The sequence below is a fragment of the Colius striatus genome, chromosome 1, assembly GCF_028858725.1.
Source record: "Colius striatus isolate bColStr4 chromosome 1, bColStr4.1.hap1, whole genome shotgun sequence".
Lineage (NCBI taxonomy): Eukaryota > Metazoa > Chordata > Aves > Coliiformes > Coliidae > Colius > Colius striatus.
Genome location: NC_084759.1, coordinates 148,566,018 through 148,589,210, shown reverse-complemented (window position 1 = coordinate 148,589,210; position 23,193 = coordinate 148,566,018). Strand labels below are relative to the sequence as shown.

General features: G+C 40.3%; 1 protein-coding gene across 1 annotated transcript in view; it reads right to left on the bottom strand.

Moving 5' to 3' along the window:
- Positions 1-23,193, bottom strand: part of STAB2 (stabilin 2) — an 86,222-nt gene that overhangs the window by 48,848 nt on the left and 14,181 nt on the right. Inside the window, exons 8-23 of the mRNA XM_061988914.1 lie at positions 21,708-21,904; positions 20,590-20,723; positions 15,992-16,125; positions 14,111-14,193; positions 13,338-13,487; positions 11,944-12,087; positions 11,052-11,114; positions 10,840-10,959; positions 10,171-10,224; positions 8,945-9,025; positions 7,856-8,008; positions 5,187-5,249; positions 4,039-4,122; positions 2,746-2,832; positions 2,101-2,212; positions 643-823 (exon numbers count right to left, since the gene is read on the bottom strand). Coding sequence (XP_061844898.1) covers positions 643-823; positions 2,101-2,212; positions 2,746-2,832; positions 4,039-4,122; positions 5,187-5,249; positions 7,856-8,008; positions 8,945-9,025; positions 10,171-10,224; positions 10,840-10,959; positions 11,052-11,114; positions 11,944-12,087; positions 13,338-13,487; positions 14,111-14,193; positions 15,992-16,125; positions 20,590-20,723; positions 21,708-21,904 — 1,840 coding nt within the window. The remainder of the gene's footprint in view (positions 1-642; positions 824-2,100; positions 2,213-2,745; positions 2,833-4,038; positions 4,123-5,186; positions 5,250-7,855; positions 8,009-8,944; positions 9,026-10,170; positions 10,225-10,839; positions 10,960-11,051; positions 11,115-11,943; positions 12,088-13,337; positions 13,488-14,110; positions 14,194-15,991; positions 16,126-20,589; positions 20,724-21,707; positions 21,905-23,193) is intronic.

Below are 23,193 nucleotides of genomic sequence, written 5' to 3'. Positions count from 1 at the left end.
AAGACAAGGAGCCTCTGTTTTTCTGGGCCTCTGCCCTCTCAAGATTAACTCTTATTGGAGAGAATTTCTTAAGCGCTTAATTTACACAGCAGCGTCCGTTCTGCTCTCTGTTGTGACTCATATGAATACACTGCAGCAAGAGGCAAACTTGCTGCATATGAAGGTGATCGTGAGGCAGGCACAAGGCAGCTGTGGCAGTAAGAGTTTTGTGACCGGTCCTATCAGGACTGAAGAGCCTGTGCTGAAGTCCATGGTGTTGTGGCATACAAATCTTACCTGGGCTGACTAAAGTATCTGTCCCCAAACTGTTTGAGAGTTTCATTGTTTTTTTTTAGACAGGTTCTAACTTCTAATTTACTAAGGAATGGTGACAAAAGAAGTTTCTAAGAGCCTTAGTAGATGTTGGTAGGAAGGCAGCCTTCTGAGCAAGGGTTGGATTTACCTTATCAGTGTTAAATATAAGGTACAGGATAAGGCATTGAGAACTCTTACTTATTATCTTGCAACTCAAGGTTGATGAGGTGCATGTTCATGCTTATTTGCTGCATAGCAGCATCTCAGTAGCTGATGTTTGTGTACTGCTGCAAATGTGAAAGAGCTGCAGCATAGTTAATATTAATCAGTTGGAAGTTGATGCCTTACCTCACTGCACCATCGCTAAGCTGACAATCTGCATGTGCATGGCAGAGCTGTAGAGAGGGCTCACAGGGAACAATCTGCTTATCACAGAGTTTCCCTGTGTATCCACTTCTGCATGATCCAGGAAGACAGATCCCATCGCTGTCTATTCGGTTATCGCACTTCCCATGAATGCAGAGGCACTCTGCCAGAGATAAATTACAATGTGCAATTCCACAGTGGTAAAAGGCATCTATCCTTACATAGTACTTCTTATGAATTAGGTTGTCCTTGTGCCTTTATAATGCATTTATCTATCAATGAATTTCAAAGTACTCTAGAGAAGTAGAAGCAAAATACTATGTCTTAGGCTATGAAGGCTAAAGTTATTTCATGGCATAGCTTTTGGTATCCTTTCAGTGATATGGGAAGTCTTTTAATACTGAGTCCACAATCCTACAAATTGCACAGTGCTGGGCTAGTACACAGAGCAGCAGCACAGACCTACCAGCATTTTCCTGGAGCCGGGCCAATTAGTGATGCTGGGAGGCATAACAATGTGCCCAAAGGACATAGTAGGTAAGACTTCTGCAATCTCAAGAGGTACCAGTGGTGACTTAAGACAACAGGTACTGCTTTGGTGGGACTGGAACTTGGGCAATATCACCTTTTTTCTTATGTAATTTATCTCTCAGTTTTTGCCTATGTACTTCTGAATCTTCAAGAGAGATGTACTTTATGAATTACAGACTGCTTCACAGCAAAAAAGACTAAAAAATCTTGTGTAGATGGGGAATAGATCTATATTTGATGTTGCATATTCTGTAGACTCTCAAATGCAGTATGGTTTGACACAGCAGGATTAGATTTGTCAGTATATAGAAAACGACTGTTAGAACTACAAGCTATTCAATAAATCAGAAATCATTCAATGACAATGGTTATTAACTAGACCTAAACAATCTGTTTATAGATCTAGTTGTTCTTAGATTACATATATTTGTCATTACAGGCAGAATATGTTCTGTTGTGGGGAATACCAGATGGGAATGGAACAGTGATGATTTTTTTTTTCTTTCCAATTACTTATGTGAAGGAGACAGAAATTTGAACAAGAAATTAGTATAAAACAAGCAAAGGCTCCTGCAGAAAGCCCAATTAAGTTGGTAAGAAGGCTTTCAGATGTATCCCTTTGAAATAAGAAATGAAAGTAAACCTGAGACATCTTGCTCACCCACCACAGAGACTGTTTGGTGAGCAGTTAATTCCTACCTTAATGTTACTAGAGTCCAAAAGAAGTCCTTCTGGCTGGCCCCCACCTAAATACTGGGCACGATGTCAGTATGGTATTGAATGCTTGCTGGGCAGCCTGGGTCCGCTGCCCTGGCTGCGTTACTTCCTAGTTCCTCATAGGAGTTAACTTTACTCTACCTCATAACAGGACACCCATGCTCTATGCTGAGGAAGTACAGCTGTACTCACTTTTGTTGCACTGAGGTCCATATTTGCTGGGGTCTGAGCAAAACTGACAGCGCGAGCCTTGAAATGCCTCAGCACAAACACAGATTCCACTTCCATCCAGGCCATCCATGCACTGTGACATGGAAGAAAGGTGATTTCTACCTATGAATTGAAAAAAGCACCCCCCCCCCCCCCCCCCCCCCCCCGAGAAGAGACCAAATGCCTGTCCATATTATAACTGTGACAGACTAGCAAGAAGAACCTCAGCTTTGATGAAAATGTTGTTTCAAAGCAAAAGCTTTCCTTGAGCTTTGCTGTGTATATTCTCACTTCCTTTGTAATTTTAGAGTGAGAATAGTGATTTGGATCATTAGCCTGGGCTGTGCAAAGTAAAAGTATCAGTGGGCCACTCAGCCCCAGCTTTGCCTGTGTGTTGTTTGTTGGAACCCCAGAAATCTTCAATTAGAATGTCCGAGAGGAAAACGATTAATTTTCTCTCCTCTGTATAACTGAACCTGAAATTCGTGGCCATCACTGGACACAAATGGAGAGTGCAGCTCTTGTGAAGCAACATTCCTGTTGTGCAGAAGAGCCCCAGGGATCTTTGGAACACATTCTGTCCTTCCCTTCATGGGAGTGCAGGATGTTGATGGATGCTCTGCTTACCTGCCCATTTCCTGAGCAGGGTTTGGAGAAACCTCCTGGACAAGGACTGCAGTCAGGGCCAAAGAAGCCTTTGCAACACTTTGGTTCCTGTGAAAGAAAGAAAATATCTTTTCCAATTACTTAGTGTGGAGGAAGTGCACAAAAGACAACTTTCTGTCATGTTTTGTCCTTTTGGCAAAGGCCTGTAAGGGTAGCTTGTTCTTAAAGGCGTGTGTCGAACTAAGACCATGTCTGCAATAGCCTTGTTAAAACCAGGAGGAGAGTTGGCAGCCCAAGAAGAGACTACACAGACCAACCATCAGATTCTTCCTTTATTTTTACCAGATTCATCCATGTTAGAACTCCCCATCCTGTCACCAGTTATGAACATGCCTACGGGGGTCTGTTCATGTTGTGTGCACTCTTCTAATTGGCAGTGGGAGTGCAGTCCATTCAGAGACGAGCAATCTCCCTTACATCTGAGATCAGGAGCTTGAATATGTGTTGTACTCCAGAGAGATGCTGTGAAAGCTAGACATGTTGCTTTCATCTTCCTTTTCCCCCTCTCCACCAGTGTGGGATTTAGCCGTTGCACATCGCTAAATGTCTCTCTCAACTGCATCTTTTGTTTTATTCATGAACTGGCTGCTTGATCAATTTATTTATCAAGAACACAGAAAGTGTATTAGGGAAAAAAACCCCTCATTTATGTGTGTGATTGAAGGGAAATGGAAATTAGAAAAAGGCTCTCAAAGCTTATGGATTTGTAGACTTCTCTGCGTGTCACTTAATGGTGGCTGTGAAATGCAGAAGCTGATTTAGGAGGCACAGGAGACAGAAAGGTGTAAGTACTTCTCATGGGCTAGACTTCTTCAAGGAACAGATTTGACAAGGAGAGTGAGTGGAGTGTGGTTCTTGGGAACATTTCCCATTCATTTGTTATCCAGTGCCATATGAAGTCCTGAGACAGAAAGGACTGAGACCTGTCCTGTTCTTTGTGGGTGAAATTGTATGGGGTAATAACTTCAAACCCAGATGTCATTGCCTTACATGAAATCTCCCGTGTTACAGAGTATGAAAAGGGGTGGTTTTCAGTGATGTGTGGTAGCTAAAAACCCTCACTGGAATTTTCCTAATGTTTTGCCCTAAGATTTATAGTTGCTTCACTCAGTCCTCTGTAGAAGGGTATGGAAACTACACATACATCTCCAAACATCTCTCAACTCCAAAAGGAAAGTTTGCAATGCAAAAGACATTAAAAACGTTTGGAAAACTTTTATATACATTTTACTTTCAGGAACTGTAGCTCTATACCTTGATTGTTATGTTGCAGGCTCTAGCACAGCCAGTTTTTTGAAAGAGCGGGCCTTCAATAATGCATCTCCGTTTTGAGAAAGGCTGGAATATGCACAAAATGGAAGCATTAGTATTTCTAAGCAACATCAAGTTCTGTGATACAGTCTTAACATTGCAACATATTTTGACCGGAGAAGAGAAAGCATCTTGCTGTAGTATTGCATTTTAAAAATTAAGTGATGCATTTTTTCATAATCATAGAATGGTAGGGGTTGGAAGTGACCTTTAGAGATCATCTAGTCCAACCGCCCTGCAGAAGCAGGTCCACCTAGATCAGGTCGCATAGGAACATGTGCAGGTGGGTCTTGAAGATCTCCAAGGAAGGAGACTCCACAACTCCTCTAAGCAGCCTCTTCCAGTGCTGTGTCACCCTCACAGTGAAATAGTTTCTTATATTTAAGTGGAACTTTTTGTGTTCCAGCTTCATCCCATTACCCCTTGTCCTGTTGCTAGCTATAATGTGAACCTTCTTTTCATTATTACTGAATAGTGGCATTACGTTGTTACTGAATATGGCATATAAGACTAACTACCAGTGAATTTTTGTAATGTGGGGAATAAAATTCCTGTGGTAGCTAAACTTGATCTTTGGCTGTTGAAAAACACAAAGCCAGGTTTGCATCACTTAGATGCAAAGCAGATGAAGAATTTTCAATTCTTTCTGAAGCTGCTTCTGCAGACAGTTACTTCTAGAAGGATGTTTAATCAAAAGGAAATTTTTAACAGATGTGAGGTCTATTTTAAATGTATTCCTTCTCTATTTTTTATTTATTAACTCTCAAAGCATAATCACAGTAATTCTCAGTCCTCACCTCTCTCTTCTGCCAAAGCCTATCTAAAATAGATCTTACTTTACCTGAGAAAAGTGTCAGAGCTTCTCTGAAGTCTATAAGGTATCTTGCAACAGCAAACAAAATAATGATGAAATCACTTGGTGATTCAATCATTGTCAAAAAGAGACTAAAGTCCTCTTCTGTTTTTATGCTAACTCCTGTACTCATATCTGTTTCTTTTGCTCACTTGAGAGAGTGGTAATCAACATATGGGAACCCTTTCCCTCTCTGCATATTGTACAACTGGGATATTTGTCAAGAAATGTCACTTACAATGGGCTTGGAATCCTGTGGACAGGGTGACAACGCACGCGGTGAACAACCTGCACAGACACTCTAAATGGAAACAGTAAGTATAGTCATCTGAAAAGGCATTATACCAACTACTGAGAGGCATACTTATGGATTATTTACCCTGTAAATTTTAAGTACATTGTTCTACATCTTTTAACTTTTACAGTATGGATCTGGAACTGAACAGCAGCACCAGAGCTGTGTCTGCTAGCTCTAATTTTTACCTTCATTTGTTCTCCCCCCTCTCCTTTCTTTAAAACAACTGGAAGCTTCCTAAACAGAAGACAAACATGGGCACGAATGTACTGGTATAATTTGCTCAACTCAGTATAATACATTAACTAATACTGTCTGAGGATCTAGTACAGTCTGCACACTTAACTTCTATGAGGACTTTTCCTAGGAATACCACACGAGTTGATACTTGTATGCAGACAGTGTGAACAGAAATTTGCTTGTGTCCAGGCAGTGAAGAGAAAAATATTCTTTGCTTCCATGGATATATCCTGTACTCCATTATCATCTAGTAGAATATAACTATTTTTATATGTTTGCTTTTTGGTTCCCCACTAGCTAATTTATCACCATGCAGTGGTGACAGAGACTGAGGAGATATAAACTCCACAGTACCGATTTTAAAGGTGAGTCACCTGGCAAACTCAACATACAATAACTTCAAAGAAATGGAGCCTTTCAGAGTGTGGATATGGAGTTTGTCAAAGCCACATTGCTTGTGACTGCTAATATACTGTGTTTCAATCAAGCTAGGAAAAATCCTAGAGCGGGCATCTGACGTGTTCACTGTTTCATAATCATTGGACAAGTGACTATGAACCTGAATTATGTCATTTCCCTCACACATTTATCACTGGATCTGAGGGGAAAGAGTCAGGTATTGATTTGTATTTGTTAGCCCCTCATGTTGTACAGGACTTAAAGGAATAAAAGATCAGGCTTACAAAAGCATTAGGGCATCAAATAGTTGAAGTACCAACACCACTACTATATTTTAAAGGTGTGTGGGTCAGATTTTTCTGAGCAAATACTTAGGCTCTTACCTTTCTTTGTGTTTCTCAAAATCCCTGCAAGTGCCCCTTTGCTTCTTTATAACTCCTTCCTCTTGCTGAGGATAGTAGTTCTGCAGCACGGCAGAAGGGAACAGCAGAAAGCATCTGCACTTCCACACAATTTCAGATCTATCCCTTTTCAGTAGTAGATTAAGAGACGTAATAGAAGCATAGACACACATTCCCATATGCCAAGCCTGCCATGGGAACAGTACTGAGGACTTGTTTTCCCTCTTTGTGATGTTATGAATAAGTACTGCTCTTATTCAGTTGGGATCCAGTACAGTTTTCACCGTTTGAGTATAGTTACATGGATATGTATGCATTAGCATACACCTGCCAGTTCCTACAAGGTTTATCTCTTTTAACTGATATCACAAGTAGTATTTAAAGGTGGTGTTATTCCTGTTTTCTAAGAGTGAAGATGATGATGAAAGGCGAGAATTGCCAAAGCCATCGCTTCCTTCTGGTGTTTCTCGCTTAAAACCTTGGATATTAAACTGTGTTTTAAACAATGCATGAAGCTTTCAAAGCTGACAAAACTTCAGTTTGGGGAATATTTTTTGTGACAGATGTTGTTTGTTTTGTCTTCATTATTCTCCATGTCACTTTAGGATTGATTAATGTCAGATAGAGATTGTAGGTAGGTTCCTGGTAAGGAAATCAGATTATTGAAGTGTTCCAGGTCTTGATTGCTTTTTGTATCAAAGTTTGCTACTCTGCACTCCGCCTGTTTTATGATTATATTGCACCTATGGTGCTTTGTAGTTACTACCAAAGGTAGTATTCTTTGCTGTCAGCTCTCGTGTTTTCTTCCTTAAATTTTGATGTTGTCCAGCTCTGCTGGGAAGCTCTCTCAGGGCTGTGGTTCTGGACTGTTTTAAGGTAGTAAATATTTTGAGTTACTGTACTGGAACTGTTACTGGCCCAAATATGTGCTTGAACATGATCCACTAACAGCTCATTGGAGCCACACTTACTGCAAATTAAAAGCTTGCTCTGATAGTCTACTTACCAGAATAGTATCTGAATGGTACCAAGTGTAAAAGGCTGTACTATCTTACCAAGCAAGGTATGTTGAAATGCTCCCTTTGAAATAAAAGTTTTGTAATTCCTTATTTGAAGAAACTGGAAGAAAACAGGGCTAGGGGAACGTGTGGCTTTTGAAAAGAACATATTTCTAATAACATAAAATTATTTTGTTCATAAATTAACTTACTGGCTTCTTTGCCTGCATATTAATTAGAAATGAAAATACTGATTTGGAGTAGTTTCCCTAGAAAAGTGGGAAACTGGTATTGCTTATCATGTACTTGTATGAACAGATGGCATTCAGGAACTGGAGGAAAAAGTTTGACTGGAGAAACGGCATATTTAAGAGGGCTACTGCAAAAGCTAGATGCGTTAAAGTGGTATAGGATGTGCAAATTTTTTGTATCCGTGCAGTACTGTTAGTCATGTGGCTATATGCCATTGATATATTAATTTCCAAAAAGACTCCCTTTTTAATGGATAATGTCAGAGAAAGTACTAAAGAGGAAGACAGAAATAAGAGCTATTGATTTATTGTGATTGTCTTACCATTGTGACTTCACTTCTTGTCTCATCACACCGGTGGGGTAGAATTGGAACAATTGTAGGTGGGATAAGAACTCCCGCAAGAGTATGAATGCGACCATTTTTTGCAACAATATCTGTTTCTTCCATGCCTTCTCCACTCACCAAGACTTGTCCCTATGAAACAATAAATCATTATTAATAATCAAATGTTCATAGCTTCTCAACTTCTGATAATTGAATTTAAAAAAATTCTAGTAATACTTCTTTTTCACTACCTAATGCTTTTTTACACTTGTATTATGCAGGAGGCACGTGCATGTGTTGTGCACTTTCTTGAATATTGGCCTGTGACAGGGGTATCCTAAAGTTTTTCTCTTGATCTGCACTGTTAGCCTGTGGAACTAGTGACTATAAGACTGGCCAAAATGAGAAGACTACTGGTGACCTCAGGCACTGATTTCAGTGGGCATAAACATGCCTTGGTCCTTTCTGACAAAGGGAGGGGAAAGATGAGAGAGAATTTGGGATCTATCCAAATTCACAGGGGGGAAAAAAAAAGTATTGTTTCATCATTTACTCATGCTACTGCTCTGGCTTTATAAATGTTTTCATGAGTGCATTGATTCTCCAGAACAGACGGGAGTTAACATAACCAGTAAATTTGTTTCACAAAAGTACTGACAAATTAACACTTAAAGTTCTGTTCACTGGGTTCATCAGAGGCTAGAGTATTAAAGAGAATAAAAGATATCTGTGTGTGCACCAAAAAGTATTTCAAATAACCAAAATTTATAACAGAATTCTTTAAAAGATTTTACAAAAATAAAATAGGCAAAGCATAGATGAGGATCATTCCTGAACAGGGACTAATCACAACTGTGGGCTCTCCTTATATACCAATTGTTTGCTCTGCATCCTTTATAATAGTAATTTCTAACAGTAGGTGAAAATGGCAAATTAAACATTTCTATCTCATTATAGCAAGAAATTTCTCTGATAATGTCCCCCCTCCTCTCTTTTTTTATTCCCCCTTCATACAAAACAGTTATTCCCCTCTTCATGCCTAGATCAGAGAGGGCTACTCATAGGTGCAAGCTGCCTTTGACTTACGGTGCTGGTCCTGTTAAAGTAAATTAACTGCTTTGCCATGCTTCTGATGTGCTCTATTGAGATGAGACTGGCAACCTCTAGCTGAAAAGAACACAAATTTATTAAAAGAAATGTAATATCATTACTCTGTTCAAGTCCAGATAGATTTCACAAGAAAGACCATCTTTCTCTTTAGGGTGAGCAAATGATCCTGTTAGCTATGTGGGCAGCCTCACATTAACTAATCTGCTTGTTTAACTAAGTTAAAGCTATTAAATTTCATCTGAGCTTTCTGCTTGCTGCATGTGAAGAGCTTGTTGTCCAAAAGGATATTATTTTTTCTCCTAATTGTAGTAAGTAAAGTTATCACCTCTCTCTAAAAACAGCCCTGTTTGCATCCTTAGTCCATTGTGGAAATGGTGGTGCTGATATCCTGTGAAGGAACATGTATCCCGTGTCTCTACTCCTTATGACCCCACTCGGTGCTGGGAATGACCTCCATCTTGGATGCTGCAAGTGGGGCCTTTTGCCAAAGATACGAGCACTTCCTTCCTTCCCTGTAGCAAGGTCTGGAGTGCAAATGAACTTTGGTCTCTAGCTTTAGTTGCTAGTGATGTTACTGAGTTCTACTCTTTGTTTCCAGTAGAAAAAGGAGGGAAGACCAGGGGACTTACTTAAAAGGTGACAAAACCACCTGTCTCTGATTAACAGAAGACTAGTCTTAGCAGAACAGACTCAGAGAGAGCTTAGTTTCAATATCAACAAGTACTTTGCCTGATACTTCTTCCTGCAGCCCTGCCACGCTCACCATACCTCCTGACAGTGCTTCTTGCTCCACAGCAGGCTCAAGTAGTGAGTCTTGGGTCCAGGATGACTATATATATATATATTTTATCTTTCTTCCCTCCCACTTAGGTACTAGCACCACAAACTGCATTTTAAAGTAGAAGTAGTTAGTTGCATATAACACACTAGAGTGACACAAGACAATTTTGCCATGATTCAAAGACTGCTCCATGCCTTTTAGCTGAATTTTATTTTGATCAGTGTCACTAACATGGAAAGTCTGTGCTGTCTGTTAGTGACCTTTATAGGACTATCCTTAATAAAGACAGAGGCATAGCTGCCCTTTGCAGCCTTGCTGTGCAGCACTGAGTGGAAGTTGTCCTTGGAAAATCTCGCCTGCAGAGTGGCAAAGGGTTTAAAAATGGTCTTACACTCCAGGTCAGTAAAGGTGCCATGCTCACCTCAGTGTTGGAGACAATGTGGTATCGGACCAGCTCCAGCAACTTCCATGAGCCCTGCCAAAACAGAAAAAAAGGCCATTTTAGTAAAAAATGAATCTCACAAACCCAACCTGACAGGTCGAGAGGACACGGGGATGAGAACAGCATCACTGGCTGATGCATCAGAAACCTCAAAGTCAGTGGTGGTGCACAGCTCATGGCACGTGCCTTGCCACTCCATGCCCTCACTCCTACATCACTTTTTATTTTGACAGTGGCCTTTCACAGCTCGTGTGTGTATGTGTTGCGACAGACAGGAGGTGTCCAGGGGACAGGATAACAAAACCTTCCTCCTCAGACTGCCACTAGCAGTCTCTCTCAGCCAATGGGGCCTTTGTGGCATCTGCTCCCCTTGTTCCCACCAAGGGTGATACCTTCCAGGAGAGTGTTTGGAGCTTTCCCAAGCGGCTGTTCAGGCAGAGGGGTAAGGGCCTGGTGTGGGAGATTGGCATTGCTTTATATGATGGGAGATCCCAAATCCTGCTCCTCTCTAGGTGTTGTCTTGATCTTTAACTTAAGCCTTTGTCATAGGAGCTTAACTCAGATGAACACTGGAAAACATAAGTGTGCATCTGCTATATATCTACATATATATCCACTGAGAAAGATTTGTGTTATAAAAGACCATACCTCTGCAGAAAGCAGGTAATCCAGATACTCATCTTTCATATTACTCAAAGCCTCATTACTTGGAACAAAGACTGTGTACAGCTTGTTGTCCTGCTGTAAATCCATTCCAAGGCCAGTTTTCTGTTTTGATTTAAAAATAAAAGTGAAATTACATATGAATATTGAAGAACATAAGAAAATAGCTTTATGAGGTTCCTTTTCTGGATCATTACCTGTATCAAAGATGTAAATTGACTATATCTTCCATTACCTTGAAGTACTGACATTATGGTTTCCTGAAATAAGATGAAAGTAAGATTTATTTTAGTTGGGAACATGGAATGAATACTAGTTCTTATAATACACTTTTTGAATTACTGTATGAGTCTCAGTTGTTACAGATTGACTACATCTGGATTTCCTTATTATTTGGGTGGCTGATGGTGTCTGGAAATGGCTGAGATGGTAGCACTCTTGTTCTGGTGCTATATTGGCTTAGAGTTTGTCATTGCCTTGGAATACTGTGTAGTCACAGAGCATATCAACAATGTGCATATGGGGAAAGTGCTATTAGCTTTTCATTACAAATGAGAAAGGTCAGAGAAAAAAAAAATTTGCAGGAATATCTCATAAAGAAGTGAAGTCTCAAGGAAGTACACTAACATAAAAAATCATTAGTTTTTATAATAGCCTTTTGCGGGGAGGGATTGTTGAATTCAAATTTTGCCTGTTATCGGTCAGGAAGTCCCTCCGCTTTAGTATGTTGTTCTAGAATTCAGTGAGATGCTCTGATGGTGACTGCCAGTTTCTCAAGGAAACACTTAAATGCAGGGAGTACAACCAAATCCTTCATGGACCAGCTTGGCAGAAGAGCAAATGTCCATTTGTTCTGGAGATTGTGTCATTACCTTTCACTTTGAATGTTGCTTCTCTGAGTTGATGCACAATGGCTCGGTAGAGTTTGTCTAGCTGCTGTCAGTCATATAGTCACAGAATGGTAAGGGTTGGAAGGGACCTTTAGAGATCATCTAGTCCAACTCTCCTGCTGAAGCAGGTCCACCTAGATCAGGTTACACAGCAAAGCGTCCAGGTGGTTTTATAGTGTGTATATTGTTTACAGCTCACCTCTTTACTGCTTTCAAATGTTGGCTCCATGTTGTCCATGGCTTTGTCAATAATGTGCAAAATCCCATTGGAAGCAATAATATTTCCCTCCAGAAGTTTTCCTTTATTTCTTCCTCCTTGGATTCTAATTCTGAATTGATTATCCTGAAGGAAATTAGGCAATGGATAGTGAACTCTTTTTTATGGAATGACAACAAAGTGAATATGCGAGTTGAATAAAGTCTAACACTCCCTTCCATTGCCAACATCCGAGCTGTTTAAATCTGGGGAGACTAGAGGTTGCTTTCAACGCTTACCAAGGAAATGGAAAGAATTCCTTTGACTTTAGATGTGGGGTTTTTGTTCCAGTTCAGCAAAGTTCTCTCCCTGTGGGGAGAGCTGTGTACCTAAAGGGATCGGATGACCGCTAGTAACAAAAATCTGACAAGAGTGATTTAAAATGGGTTTGCACTGAAAGGGTCAACTCCTGTAATCTTAACGGACTACAACTTATTTCCTTATATGTATATTTGAAATAACAAAATGTTGCTGATTCTGCATTGTACTGAAGCCTGCAGGAAACTAACAAGCTTTAGACAGTAGTGATATTTTCCTGTTACAAATGTGTACTCATTGTAGGAATTCTCAGATGTTACTGACCTACTATAAAACATGAGAAGTACTTGATTTAAGCCTTCACTTAGGCCCAAGTCATTAAGAGATACTTAATAGGCCAAGAGCAATAATTCTAGATTATAAAATCTAGTGTATCTGCCACAGAGAACACATTTTTTAAACTGTGGAATCAAACTGTTCTGTTGTTTACTGATGTTGAATAAACTGGGCTAGTGATGAACTTTACACCATACTTTTTATGATAAATTGCCATGTGCATTTTATTTATGCTGAAAGCCTTCTGTTTGCTGCATCATTCATAGGATGCTGATGCTCAGTGGGTGGTTGGATCTGCAGCACAGCTGGTGCTTGCTCTGTGTGAACAATACATATAGGTTTCCAGCATAAGCTCTGGGCTTTTCCCTCCCCACACCCCCTCTTACTTCACCTAGGTTCTCTTAGTGCCTCTTTCCCTAGCTCTGTAGGTTGTGCCTGCAGCCTTAAGATGATTTAGTTTTAGCAAACATTTTTAGAGTAGTCTGTGTTAGAGGACCACATCACTCAGCAGTGATGTGTCTCTGAAGATAATTTTTGTTTTCACTGATTTTAGTGGGAACTTTGATGATGGTAAGGTTTAAAGTTTCATTTGAACTCCTTGTAACGCACGGCCACAGCTGTGTTTTTTTGTAACCCAGCATCTATCTGCAACCTGACCTCTCACTGCAGAAAGAACTTTCCTACTCCTTGTTGAGTGAACGAAGGTCAGCCTTCTTGTTGAGGTAGGCTGGAAAGCCACTTACCTTTTCTCCCTTTGATATCTCTGCTGACTTGCCAGTCAAAGTATATATTATATTAGTGTTATTCAGGCTACTAGTATCCAGCTGACCAGCAAGTACATGGAGTTTCACGAAATACTGTGCTTTCTGTTTATTATTCAGAAGATCCTTTATCTAGAAGAGCAGAAGAACACATTTATTTCAATCTGGGCTTCATCTAAAAAGGAAAATATCTCATGGTGAATGTCTTTTTTTTTTTTTTTCCCTCCAGCTGTTACATTTCTTTTCTCCCCAAAGTGAAGTGGTAGGGTCTGAACCAAGTGGAGGCCTCTTTTGGTTTCAGTTCAGGTCAGATTACACCCCTATGTCCCTGCAGGAGCAGTAGGTCCCTCCAGAGTTGTCCTAACCTCAGTGGAAGGCAATGGATGCTGACCACTTACCTATCAGGCTACTTAAAACTAAGACCAGTATTTTTCATCACCCTTATGTAAAATGTGACCTGTAGGGCTCCTTGTTGAAAATTCAGATCTTAATTCAGCCTGTCTCTACCAAGTGAAAAGACCTTGAGCACAGCTATGTAATGCAGTCTAAAACTTACTTGAAAGATGACTGAACTATTTTGCTTTTTTTTTTTTTCCAAGTAGGAAAAAGACAACTCTGGTCCCTAGATTTAAATGTACCCAGAAGCATAATAGAGCAAAAAGCTCTTCTGAATCTATTCCAACACATACTTAAAACAGATGTTTGAAGGAGCTAAATTTCCCCCTAATGTAAACCCTTTTCTCTTGTTTACTTACATTTGTACCTTTGAGCCCTTTGTTTGTTGGTACAAGCACAGTAAATGGTCCCAGAGTACTCAGCGGCCATTCGTAGACGTTTTCTTACAAGGAGAAAACCGAGGAGGCAGTTGGGGAAACAAAAAAGTTTAGATGTGTATTGAGAAGCTCATTGGAGGAAGGGACTGTGTACTTGGTGCAAGGTATGCAAGGGCAGGATAAACGAGAATACTATCTGTGATTATTGAAAGTGAATTTAAGATTCTCAAGTCCAAATCATTAAAAGATTAGAGGTAGATAGATTGCGAAATCCAGGCGCTACTGCATATTTGACACAGGATGAGGCACAACATTCAGAATGCTTCTGGCATTCCTGATTCTGTGGCATGCAGACCAGGGTGATGGACATGAAACCAGTGTTTCTTAGGAGATATGTCTTTACAGGAAGATGGTCTTCTGCTTTAAATCAATTTAGTTGTCATGGGGTTAGGGACATGCTACTGATAACCTGTTGGTACTACAAATATTAGCAAACACATAGCTGGTAATAAAAGCCGATGAGCTGAAAGTTAATTAAAGTTCATTTGCTACCCAGATGATATTTCTGTTTCCAAGACAGCAGTATGAGAGCACTGATTCTGCAGCTGAAAGCATTAAATATTTCTACTAGTCAACATTTTTTCGAGAAGTTTAAAGTCAGAACTGAAAAAAAAATCTTTGCAGTCATTATGGATATGTTGTACCAGAGAATATATCTCAAAAATAACATCCTGTCTTAGAAAACTGTGTGGACTATTCTGCTGTATATTCTTAGCTCTTGAAAGACTTCAGTGTGAGGTGAATGTATTGTAAGATAACCTATGTTAATGTGCCTTTGTAGTTTCTGGCCAGTAAATCAAATGGAACATTTATGTCCAAAACTTAACCAAAGAACATAAAATCTGGATTGCTGTGTTAACAGATGGTGCTCAGCATGTTGGGCACTTTTTAGACATGTAAGAAGAAACAGAGAGAAACTTCAACTGAGCTCTTAGTGCTGAGGCAATGGATTTCCATCTTCAGTAGTGAACATGAAAGCCCCTGCCAGGCTTTGTGCTTGGCCAGCTATGAGGAATTCTTATTCTCTTCTGTCTCGAGTTCAGGCTCATTGTTTTAATTGTTGGACACATGGAAAAGGACTGAGAAAATTATATTAAATAGGAGGAAACTTTACATAGTTACAAATTTAACTCAAAGATCCAGCTTAATTCTAACTGTGTTTGTACATAGCTCAAATTTATGGCCGTGCAACAAAACATGATGGAGTTGGTTATGATGTTCTCTTTGCAAGGTGAATACAATAACTGTGGAGGGCTGGAAGCTGCGAGCCCTGACAGGGACTCTCTCACCTCTGCAGATGGTTTGGGAAATATGGAGATTCCCTCCAGCTATGGCCAAGATGCTCTGGTGAAGGATACTGAGAATGATGGAGACAGGGGATGGGATCAGTCTCTTCCCCTTGCCACTGCTGGTGGCTGGGGACCAGGGAAGAGAGACCCAGCTGGAGATCTTGATATTTTTGGTCGACTTTTTCTAGATAAATCTCATTTATCCAAATGAATGAGGGCAGAGATAAATAAATGAGAGTGAAGTGAGATGATCCCGCAATCTACTATGGGACAAAACCCACCAAATGATGAGTGAGGGGTTGTGAGAACACGTTTAGCACTTCTGCTTGGAAATTCTTGCAGGTTGCATGACATGCTGAGCAAAGGTGACTTTAGGTGGTCAGAGGGAGTCTGCAGTGAGCAGTGTGCATGCTGTGTTATGTGGCACCTTCCTGCGGCAGGGAGCCCAAGGGGAAGATGGGGCAAAATCAGCCCACCCCGCAGGAGCTGACTCTGCTTGCATGTGGTCACTTACCCAGGAGCGATAGGGCAGCTGTCAGTTTGCTTTGCCATCGTCCTCCTGCTTCTGCATTCAAGTCTTGGAGGCGCTCCATGATGTTTCCGTAGCACACAAACCCATCCCCCACGGACCCCTCCTGGCATGTACACCTGTGAAGGGATCATCATTTTAGCTGTGGGCTTGATGCCTTGAGCTGTCAGCAAGGCTACAGCTAAACCTGCTCCAGGAGTTACATAATTGCTTCTCTGAAAGCATTTTTAGGAAGCACCAATCCATTCTAGTTTAATAGTTGCTTCTGTGTGCTCTAAAGTGTGTCAGTGTGTTGGGCAGCCTGGTGGCTGCTTGTCTGTCAGTCCAGGAGGCAGCTGTAGACACAGTCTTGCAGAAGCATTTTGAATGGGCAATACACAATGCCTCTGGTTGCAGCGCAGACTCTGGTCCCCAAATGTCATGGTTGCTAGAGCCCAGAGAGCCACTGAACCTGCTCTACCTGTGGGCACAGAGAGGCTAGGGCATAAACGTGTGGAGTGCCACCCTTGTGACAGGGAGGTAGCTGTATGAAGCCCCAATTCATATGTCCAAGGCTGCCTCAGGTCATGATGCCCATGGGAGTGGCAGGCAATGCCTCCAGGTGGGCTCAGTGTCCTCACTGCCTTGGAATGGGCTGGATTTGAAGTAGTGTGTTGCAGCTGAGGAGAAATCTAAAGGAAATTTATAAGAGAACAACTCCAAGTAACAATGTGGCATTTTCTATCCTATGAAAGCAGGAACATGCTTCGTGAAAACTGTGTGTTATGGCTGTGAAATACTTCAGCCTTGCGAGAGAGGTGGCAAAGAAATTGTTGGTTGTCAAAGTAATTGACATGCCCTTGCTATTAGGTGGTGATGGGTACAAATGGTTGTGAGTTTCAAAAAGCAACTAGAACTTGTGTGTGCCTTGACCTTGTGTCAGTCTGTCTGTTTACTAGGAGAGGTGGTTAGTACTTCCTGTCTCAATGCGAAGGGCCATCAATGCCTGCTGGTTTTGCCAATCTCAGCTCTTCAGAAAATCAGTCCCTACTTGGTTGCTCCCAGGAGACTGGCTGAACATGTCAACTCAGTCATTGACTCATCTTCAGTACTAAAATTAAAGCAGGCACTTGTCAACATGTAGCAGGCAAGAAAGAAGTCCTAACTATATTTAGAAATGAAACAACTATGTTCTGCATCGTCAAACATTGGCTTTTAATAGTGCCTTTCCTAATTAAGTCCCCAGCATGTTCAGTATTCGTATATGTCCTATCCATAATGATTCATCTCTCTGTATATTTTTTTCTAAAGGCATAATTAGAGGAAGAACATTACTCCAAGCAAAAGATGTTCTTTATATTACTAATAAAGTAGTTGCTTGCACGTGGTGGTTGTTACAAACACACGTCTGCCACTCACACCCCACAGCAGTATCAACCTGATGCCAAATCATCTCCTGTTTCCTACATACAGTCTCTGTAGTAGTTGTTTTTCTGTTAATAGCAATATTATTTGAAAATACCCACAATCCTTGTAATCTGGGAGGTTACGTATAGACTCTGCAGAGTGTTGGGATTTTTGGTCAAGAGACTCAAGCTTTGACTTCTTCTGGTGCTGGGTAAAAATAGTAGTTTAAAAGCATCTTAAATTTTTAGGATGCAACTCTGATGGTGAGCTCTATTCTTTTTAAGGGAATCTCATGGACAGAGAGTATGACTGTGGAGCCCAGATGAAGGTTTTGAGGCTGTGACAGAGGAGTAGCTCCTCCTTGGGAGGTGATCCCTTTGTTCTAATAGAGTAAATATTGCTGTATTGATGTACATAGCCTCCCTCACTTTTGAGCAGAGAAGAAAAAACTGTGGCTTGAAAGGGACTGAGGAATAGTTCAACAGAGTAGAAAGAAGAAACTATCCTTCAGATATTGTACAAATCAGATTAATGTTTCAAAATAAACATCATATCTTTTTTTTTTTTTTCAGCAAATAGTTATAAAGAAGCAGATGATTACAGAGAGTACCTTTTTTTTTGTCTGTCATTTCCAGAGGCACAGTGAACTGCAGAAATACCTACATAGCTTGAAACTTCTTGTTGGAAGACAGTATTCCTTATAACTGAGTGGGTGTCCAGTAGCATGGTTTGGATTTGACTGCCAAATGAAAGCATTTAGCAATTATAGAATGGGCACCCATTGCATGAGATTGAACCCTTCAACCTGTCTGTCCTTTCACCCCTTCTGATGGAGTAATTTACTCTGTGTGGCCAGGCAGTACTGTATAGGGCTTGAGAGGTTTTGCTCTGAGTGCACTGTGTACTGTACGAGCTGGGTGCCTCCAAAGAGGAATAGCTTTTACAACAAATGTCAAGGAATTATTTAAACTTAGTTGTTTCATGTTTTCATGATATGCTGCATGGATGGTATTGGCAGGACTGAAAAAGACAAGAATAGTCCTTATTTCACTTTACTCGGAAGGGGGGAGAAGAGTTCTCTAGAGAAAAGGAGATCAGATTTCTGTCTCCATTTTGCCTAAAACTTGTTTAATAGAGTTTTGGCCTATGAAACTACTAATTTTTACCCTGAAGACATAGTTAGAGTAACAAGAGTGGGATTAAAAAGAAAATAATTGAGTTTGTCTGAGGGAAAGTGTGTTCTGACCGGAAACCAGAGAGGTCTAATATGCAGGGTAATTCCGCACCAGTTGAAACTTCATAGCTTCTGGGCAAGGCTGAACATAATTACTATGTTGAAATAATGCCAAAGAAAGCGCCAGCAACTATTTAGAAAAGATCTATATGGAAAGAGAAAACAGAGATAATATTGATTTTCCAAGAGTTTGTTAGGTTCATAAACAAAATGTTTGTTTTTTCTGCATCTTTGACAGAGTAAGTGATTTATTCATATACAAATCATTTGATTATGGTTAAAGCAGATGAGATTCTATATGGGTGAAACCAACAGCTCCACTGTGTCTGTAATAAAAACAAACCCAAGAACAGAAGAAAGCAAGCAACACAGGTTTGTGGCTTCTGTTACGCCTTTGTGTTTTAAAAGAAGTAAAAAAACCCACAAAAACAAGCTCTCTGAAATACATTTAAAATCTGGGATGCAGCCAAAATACAGTGTTTGTCACTTATCAGAAACAATTTACTGTGCCCACATGTAGCATTTTTCAGTGCTCACATTTACCAATCAATGCTTTTCATTGCAAGGTTCCTCTTTTCATAATTTGATTTTACTTAGTTGCAAACTATTCAGTATAGTTTCAGTTTTGTTTTCAAAATGGATAATTTTAGTTGGAGTTGAATCCCATTCTTTTTGTCTGTGTTTGTTTTTGCCATTAAAAGTCATTGAATGAAAAATGTGCAAAGCATTCAAATGGCTTGTTTGTCTCCCAGGGAGTAATTTTTAATTTTCCCATTCTAAAATTCTCAAAACTTCCTCAGCTGTTCAAAATTGTGTTGCAACAGTGACAAGTTAGAAAAGAAAGGTCCTGATTTATGTGATGTGGAATTTAATTTTCAACTTATATTGTGCAGTGTAGTGGTGTACTATACTGAGTATAGTGTAAAAGTCTATACCAAATGCAGTTTGAGTACTGTAATATGCTGCAGAAATGAACTAGGATTATTCTAGGTAAACTTATTCCAAATGCATGATAGCTTACACAAAAGTGTTGTTCATATTACACTGTAAGAGAAAGTTGCATGATGAAGCAAGATCTAACCATAAGAATACTCTCCTGAGTGAACGCTTTTTGTCTCTATAGACTTATAAATAATCTGTTCCCATCTTACAATAATGACCTGTCTTGTCTTTCACATTCAATCTCTCAGCTCCTGAAAACTAACATCAACTCTTTAAACCCAGTACTAGCCATCTCTGGTCTATAGAAACATGCAATCCAAATTGTTTAGTTTAAGATAGCTTTGTTAATTTTAGCGTTAAAACTGACTTTCTTCCCGACATGTGTAGCAAATTTCTCGACAGGAAAACAAACTCTGGTTTTGCAGTTTTTCCTATGTGCTTGTCTTGAGGCTTTGAGGAATCTGATGAGGTTGGTGTTGCTTTCACAGCATGGGGGGGAGCAGATTCCTTAGTATTAGTATACTAAAAACAGCCAGGGCTCCAGTGCTATCCCATGATAATTAATGATGATTAATTTTTAGCATGCTGCTTGGCATGTTTCTGACCCACACCAAATATCATTTTCCCAGGCACAGCTGAAGGGATAAGTGTGTGCCAAGGACCTCTGCCAAGAGGCAGTTACTCTGCTTTAGAAGGAGAGGAGATTTTAGCTGTGATCCAGACTATGCTGCTTGTCCTGAGGAACAGAAAAAAGTCTTGGTCCTTTTTATTTACCAGTAGAGAAATAACCCTGAGTGCTATAAATAAAACTTAGTCTGCATTAGCAACTGGACTGATGAAACCAAGCACTATGCTAATTGGTTGACCCTAACCCCATTAAATCTTGGAATTTGTCCTTGGTAAAGAAAACATTAATGATAACTTCAGGCGGTGTTAGTCCACTGGATTTGTGTTAGTAGCCTCTTTACTAGGAAGTGGAGGGAGAAACTCAATGAAAGCTTTAGTAAGCAAAAAGACTTACGTAATCTGTCCTGGTGCAACCATTGAACATTTAGCTTTTTTATGGCAGGTATTGTTTGTTTCACAGATGTCTGTCATGCTGCATCCTTTCCCAGGTACAAAGTTTGTGTAATGCTCCTTGCATTCACAGTGGGACTAAATCAGAAGTATAGGAGAGGGGAAAGAAAATTAGGTATGCACAAATTGTGAATTTTAGCATAGTTTCTGGAGTTAGGGTCTAAAGAAAGTGAGCTTCCTAAGCCTTAGTTAAGTATCTGATAATTTAAGATGCAAGTATAAATCTTATCCATAGTTATATAACTCCCATCTAGATTTTATCCACCTCAGAAAACTACTCACTCTAAAATCTCCTTCAGATAAAGCCCTTTAGATTTGCTTCTGTGACAAGAGGATATTTGAAATCAATGTGAGTAGGTCAGATTTTTTACCTGTGTTCTCACAGCCCTCTGCCTCCCGGAATGTGTGCCAGTGAGTATTACTAAAGAGTGAGGCATATCAGTAGTTATGTGAATGTGAACTGCAGGATGAGTCTGGAAGGTTGGCTCATTTTTTGCCCACTAAGAGTGTTCAGGGAAATAGACACGGTCTTCCAAAATCTTGCTTTCTTGGTGGCATAAGTTTTACACATGGAAACCCGAGCCAGCTCCCGGCAGTGTGGATAATATGTGGCCTTTATATGGTGCCTTTCATTGGTAGTCTTGAAAGACCCAGGTTACTTATTTCCTAAATATATTCACTGTAGGCACTTATCTACCTGTGTGAAGAGCCTATGGGTCCTACAAGCTCCCTGTGGTTAGAGAGAGAAAATGTAATTGGGAGAAGCTCCATTTCAGTGCCTTAATTTTGAGGAGGCAAATCTGAGCCAAAATATTCTAAGAAAAAGGACATTATTGCCATCCCTATTTTCAGAGGGGAAAGCATCACCCAGATGAATAGAGAGGGGAGGTAAAGGAACTCACTCCTGGTCATTGGCAGGGCTTACACCAAACAATGAATGCAGAACCTGGCCTCCTTGAGGCCTGTTCCCATACTTTCATGGCTTCTTTTTCAGAGAGAAAGTATTATTCCCCACTAGGCATTTGACACTGGAAATGTCTGGGGCACCCATTCAACACTAACCTTTCCTGGACCATCATATATGCAAATGGTAGACTCTGCAGGGCAATTCCCATGTGTTTCTTGGCAGGGGTCTACGGGTAAGCAGACTTGACCATCCCCTCTGTAACCTTCTTGACAGCTACATTTGTGTTTATTTGGTCCAAGGTAAATGCAGTCAGCCTTAGGATTGCAGACCTCTTTGGAGCATGGGTTGATAGCTTGTGAAAAAAATAAGTGAATGAATTATTGCACACAGTTCTGAAATTTAAGACGAGAATTTGCCAGAGCACCTTCATGCCAAAAAATCCCTGTGTAGACTAAACTCTTCATAACAGCCAAGTCTGGAGTATCGTGGTAGCATGAAGACAAAGGGGAGGAATGTGTTTATGCTAACGTAGCAACCAACTGTTTGCTTTTGAACAGAAATAATCTCTTAACTTGGCAAATTGAGTTATAAACAGATTAAAACACGTAATGTACTCATTAAAATATCACAGCTATTTCCCCGTGCTCTGGTGGATTTTAACCAGAAAAGGTCAGGTAGGTGATACGAGGTCTGTACAAGTTTTAAGTATGTGTCAGATTAGTTGGAAAATATTTCTCTGTACAATAGACCTTTGTTGTTTTCTTTCCGGTAATTAAACAATTTAATGTCATCCATTTAGCTATATGGAAAACTGGCCAGCAAATGCTTTAGTCAAGTCTTCCATAATGCTGTAGTTTCAGGACTGGACTGGAAGCTCACTAATTATTTCCATGAGTCATAGAATCATAGAAAGGTAGGGGTTGGAAGGGACCTCTAGAGATCATCCACTCCATCGCTTCTGTCCTTTTATTTTTTTTTTCCCCAAGGCAATGGCGTGGTTTGTCCTTCTTCATAGTCCAGCACTGTTTGGTGAACACCTTCTTAACACTTTTGTGTCCAGTTTAGGATATGGATAAGCACACATTGTAGTTGGAAGGTGGCAGGCCCTGGACTCACCTAAAAGGTAGTGAGGCTCACTGTCTTCCCCACTCCTCCTCCCTTTCTTCCCCTTCAGAGATTTGGCAGTGCTCAGCTTCACTCTTTCAAGCCTCCTCTTTTGTTCCGGTGTGAAATCACACATGTACATATATATTTACATGCTCAGATTGACCATTAGCAATGCTACCTTCAAGCAGAGTCTGGGGCAGCCACTGTTATCCTCAATTAACTGTGCTGGAGCTGCTTGTCCTTTACTTCCTAGCCAGTCAAATATAGAAGACACTGGCTTAAGCCGCAGATGATCCCAGTATCTAAAGGCACTGGGGCAGAGGAGTAACTTCGACAGAGACTGCATCAATACAAAACCCAAGAGAGGTAGGGATACTAGTATCCCTCTTCTCTGTTGGTTGCTGTGACTTCTTTGTTTCTCATTTATTTTGCCTGCTAGAAGAGTATTCCCTGTGGAGTGATTTTCTGATGTCTAGCTCTTAGATGGGGTTCAAGAATAATCAGAGAGGATGACACCATAGTTAGAACCAAGAG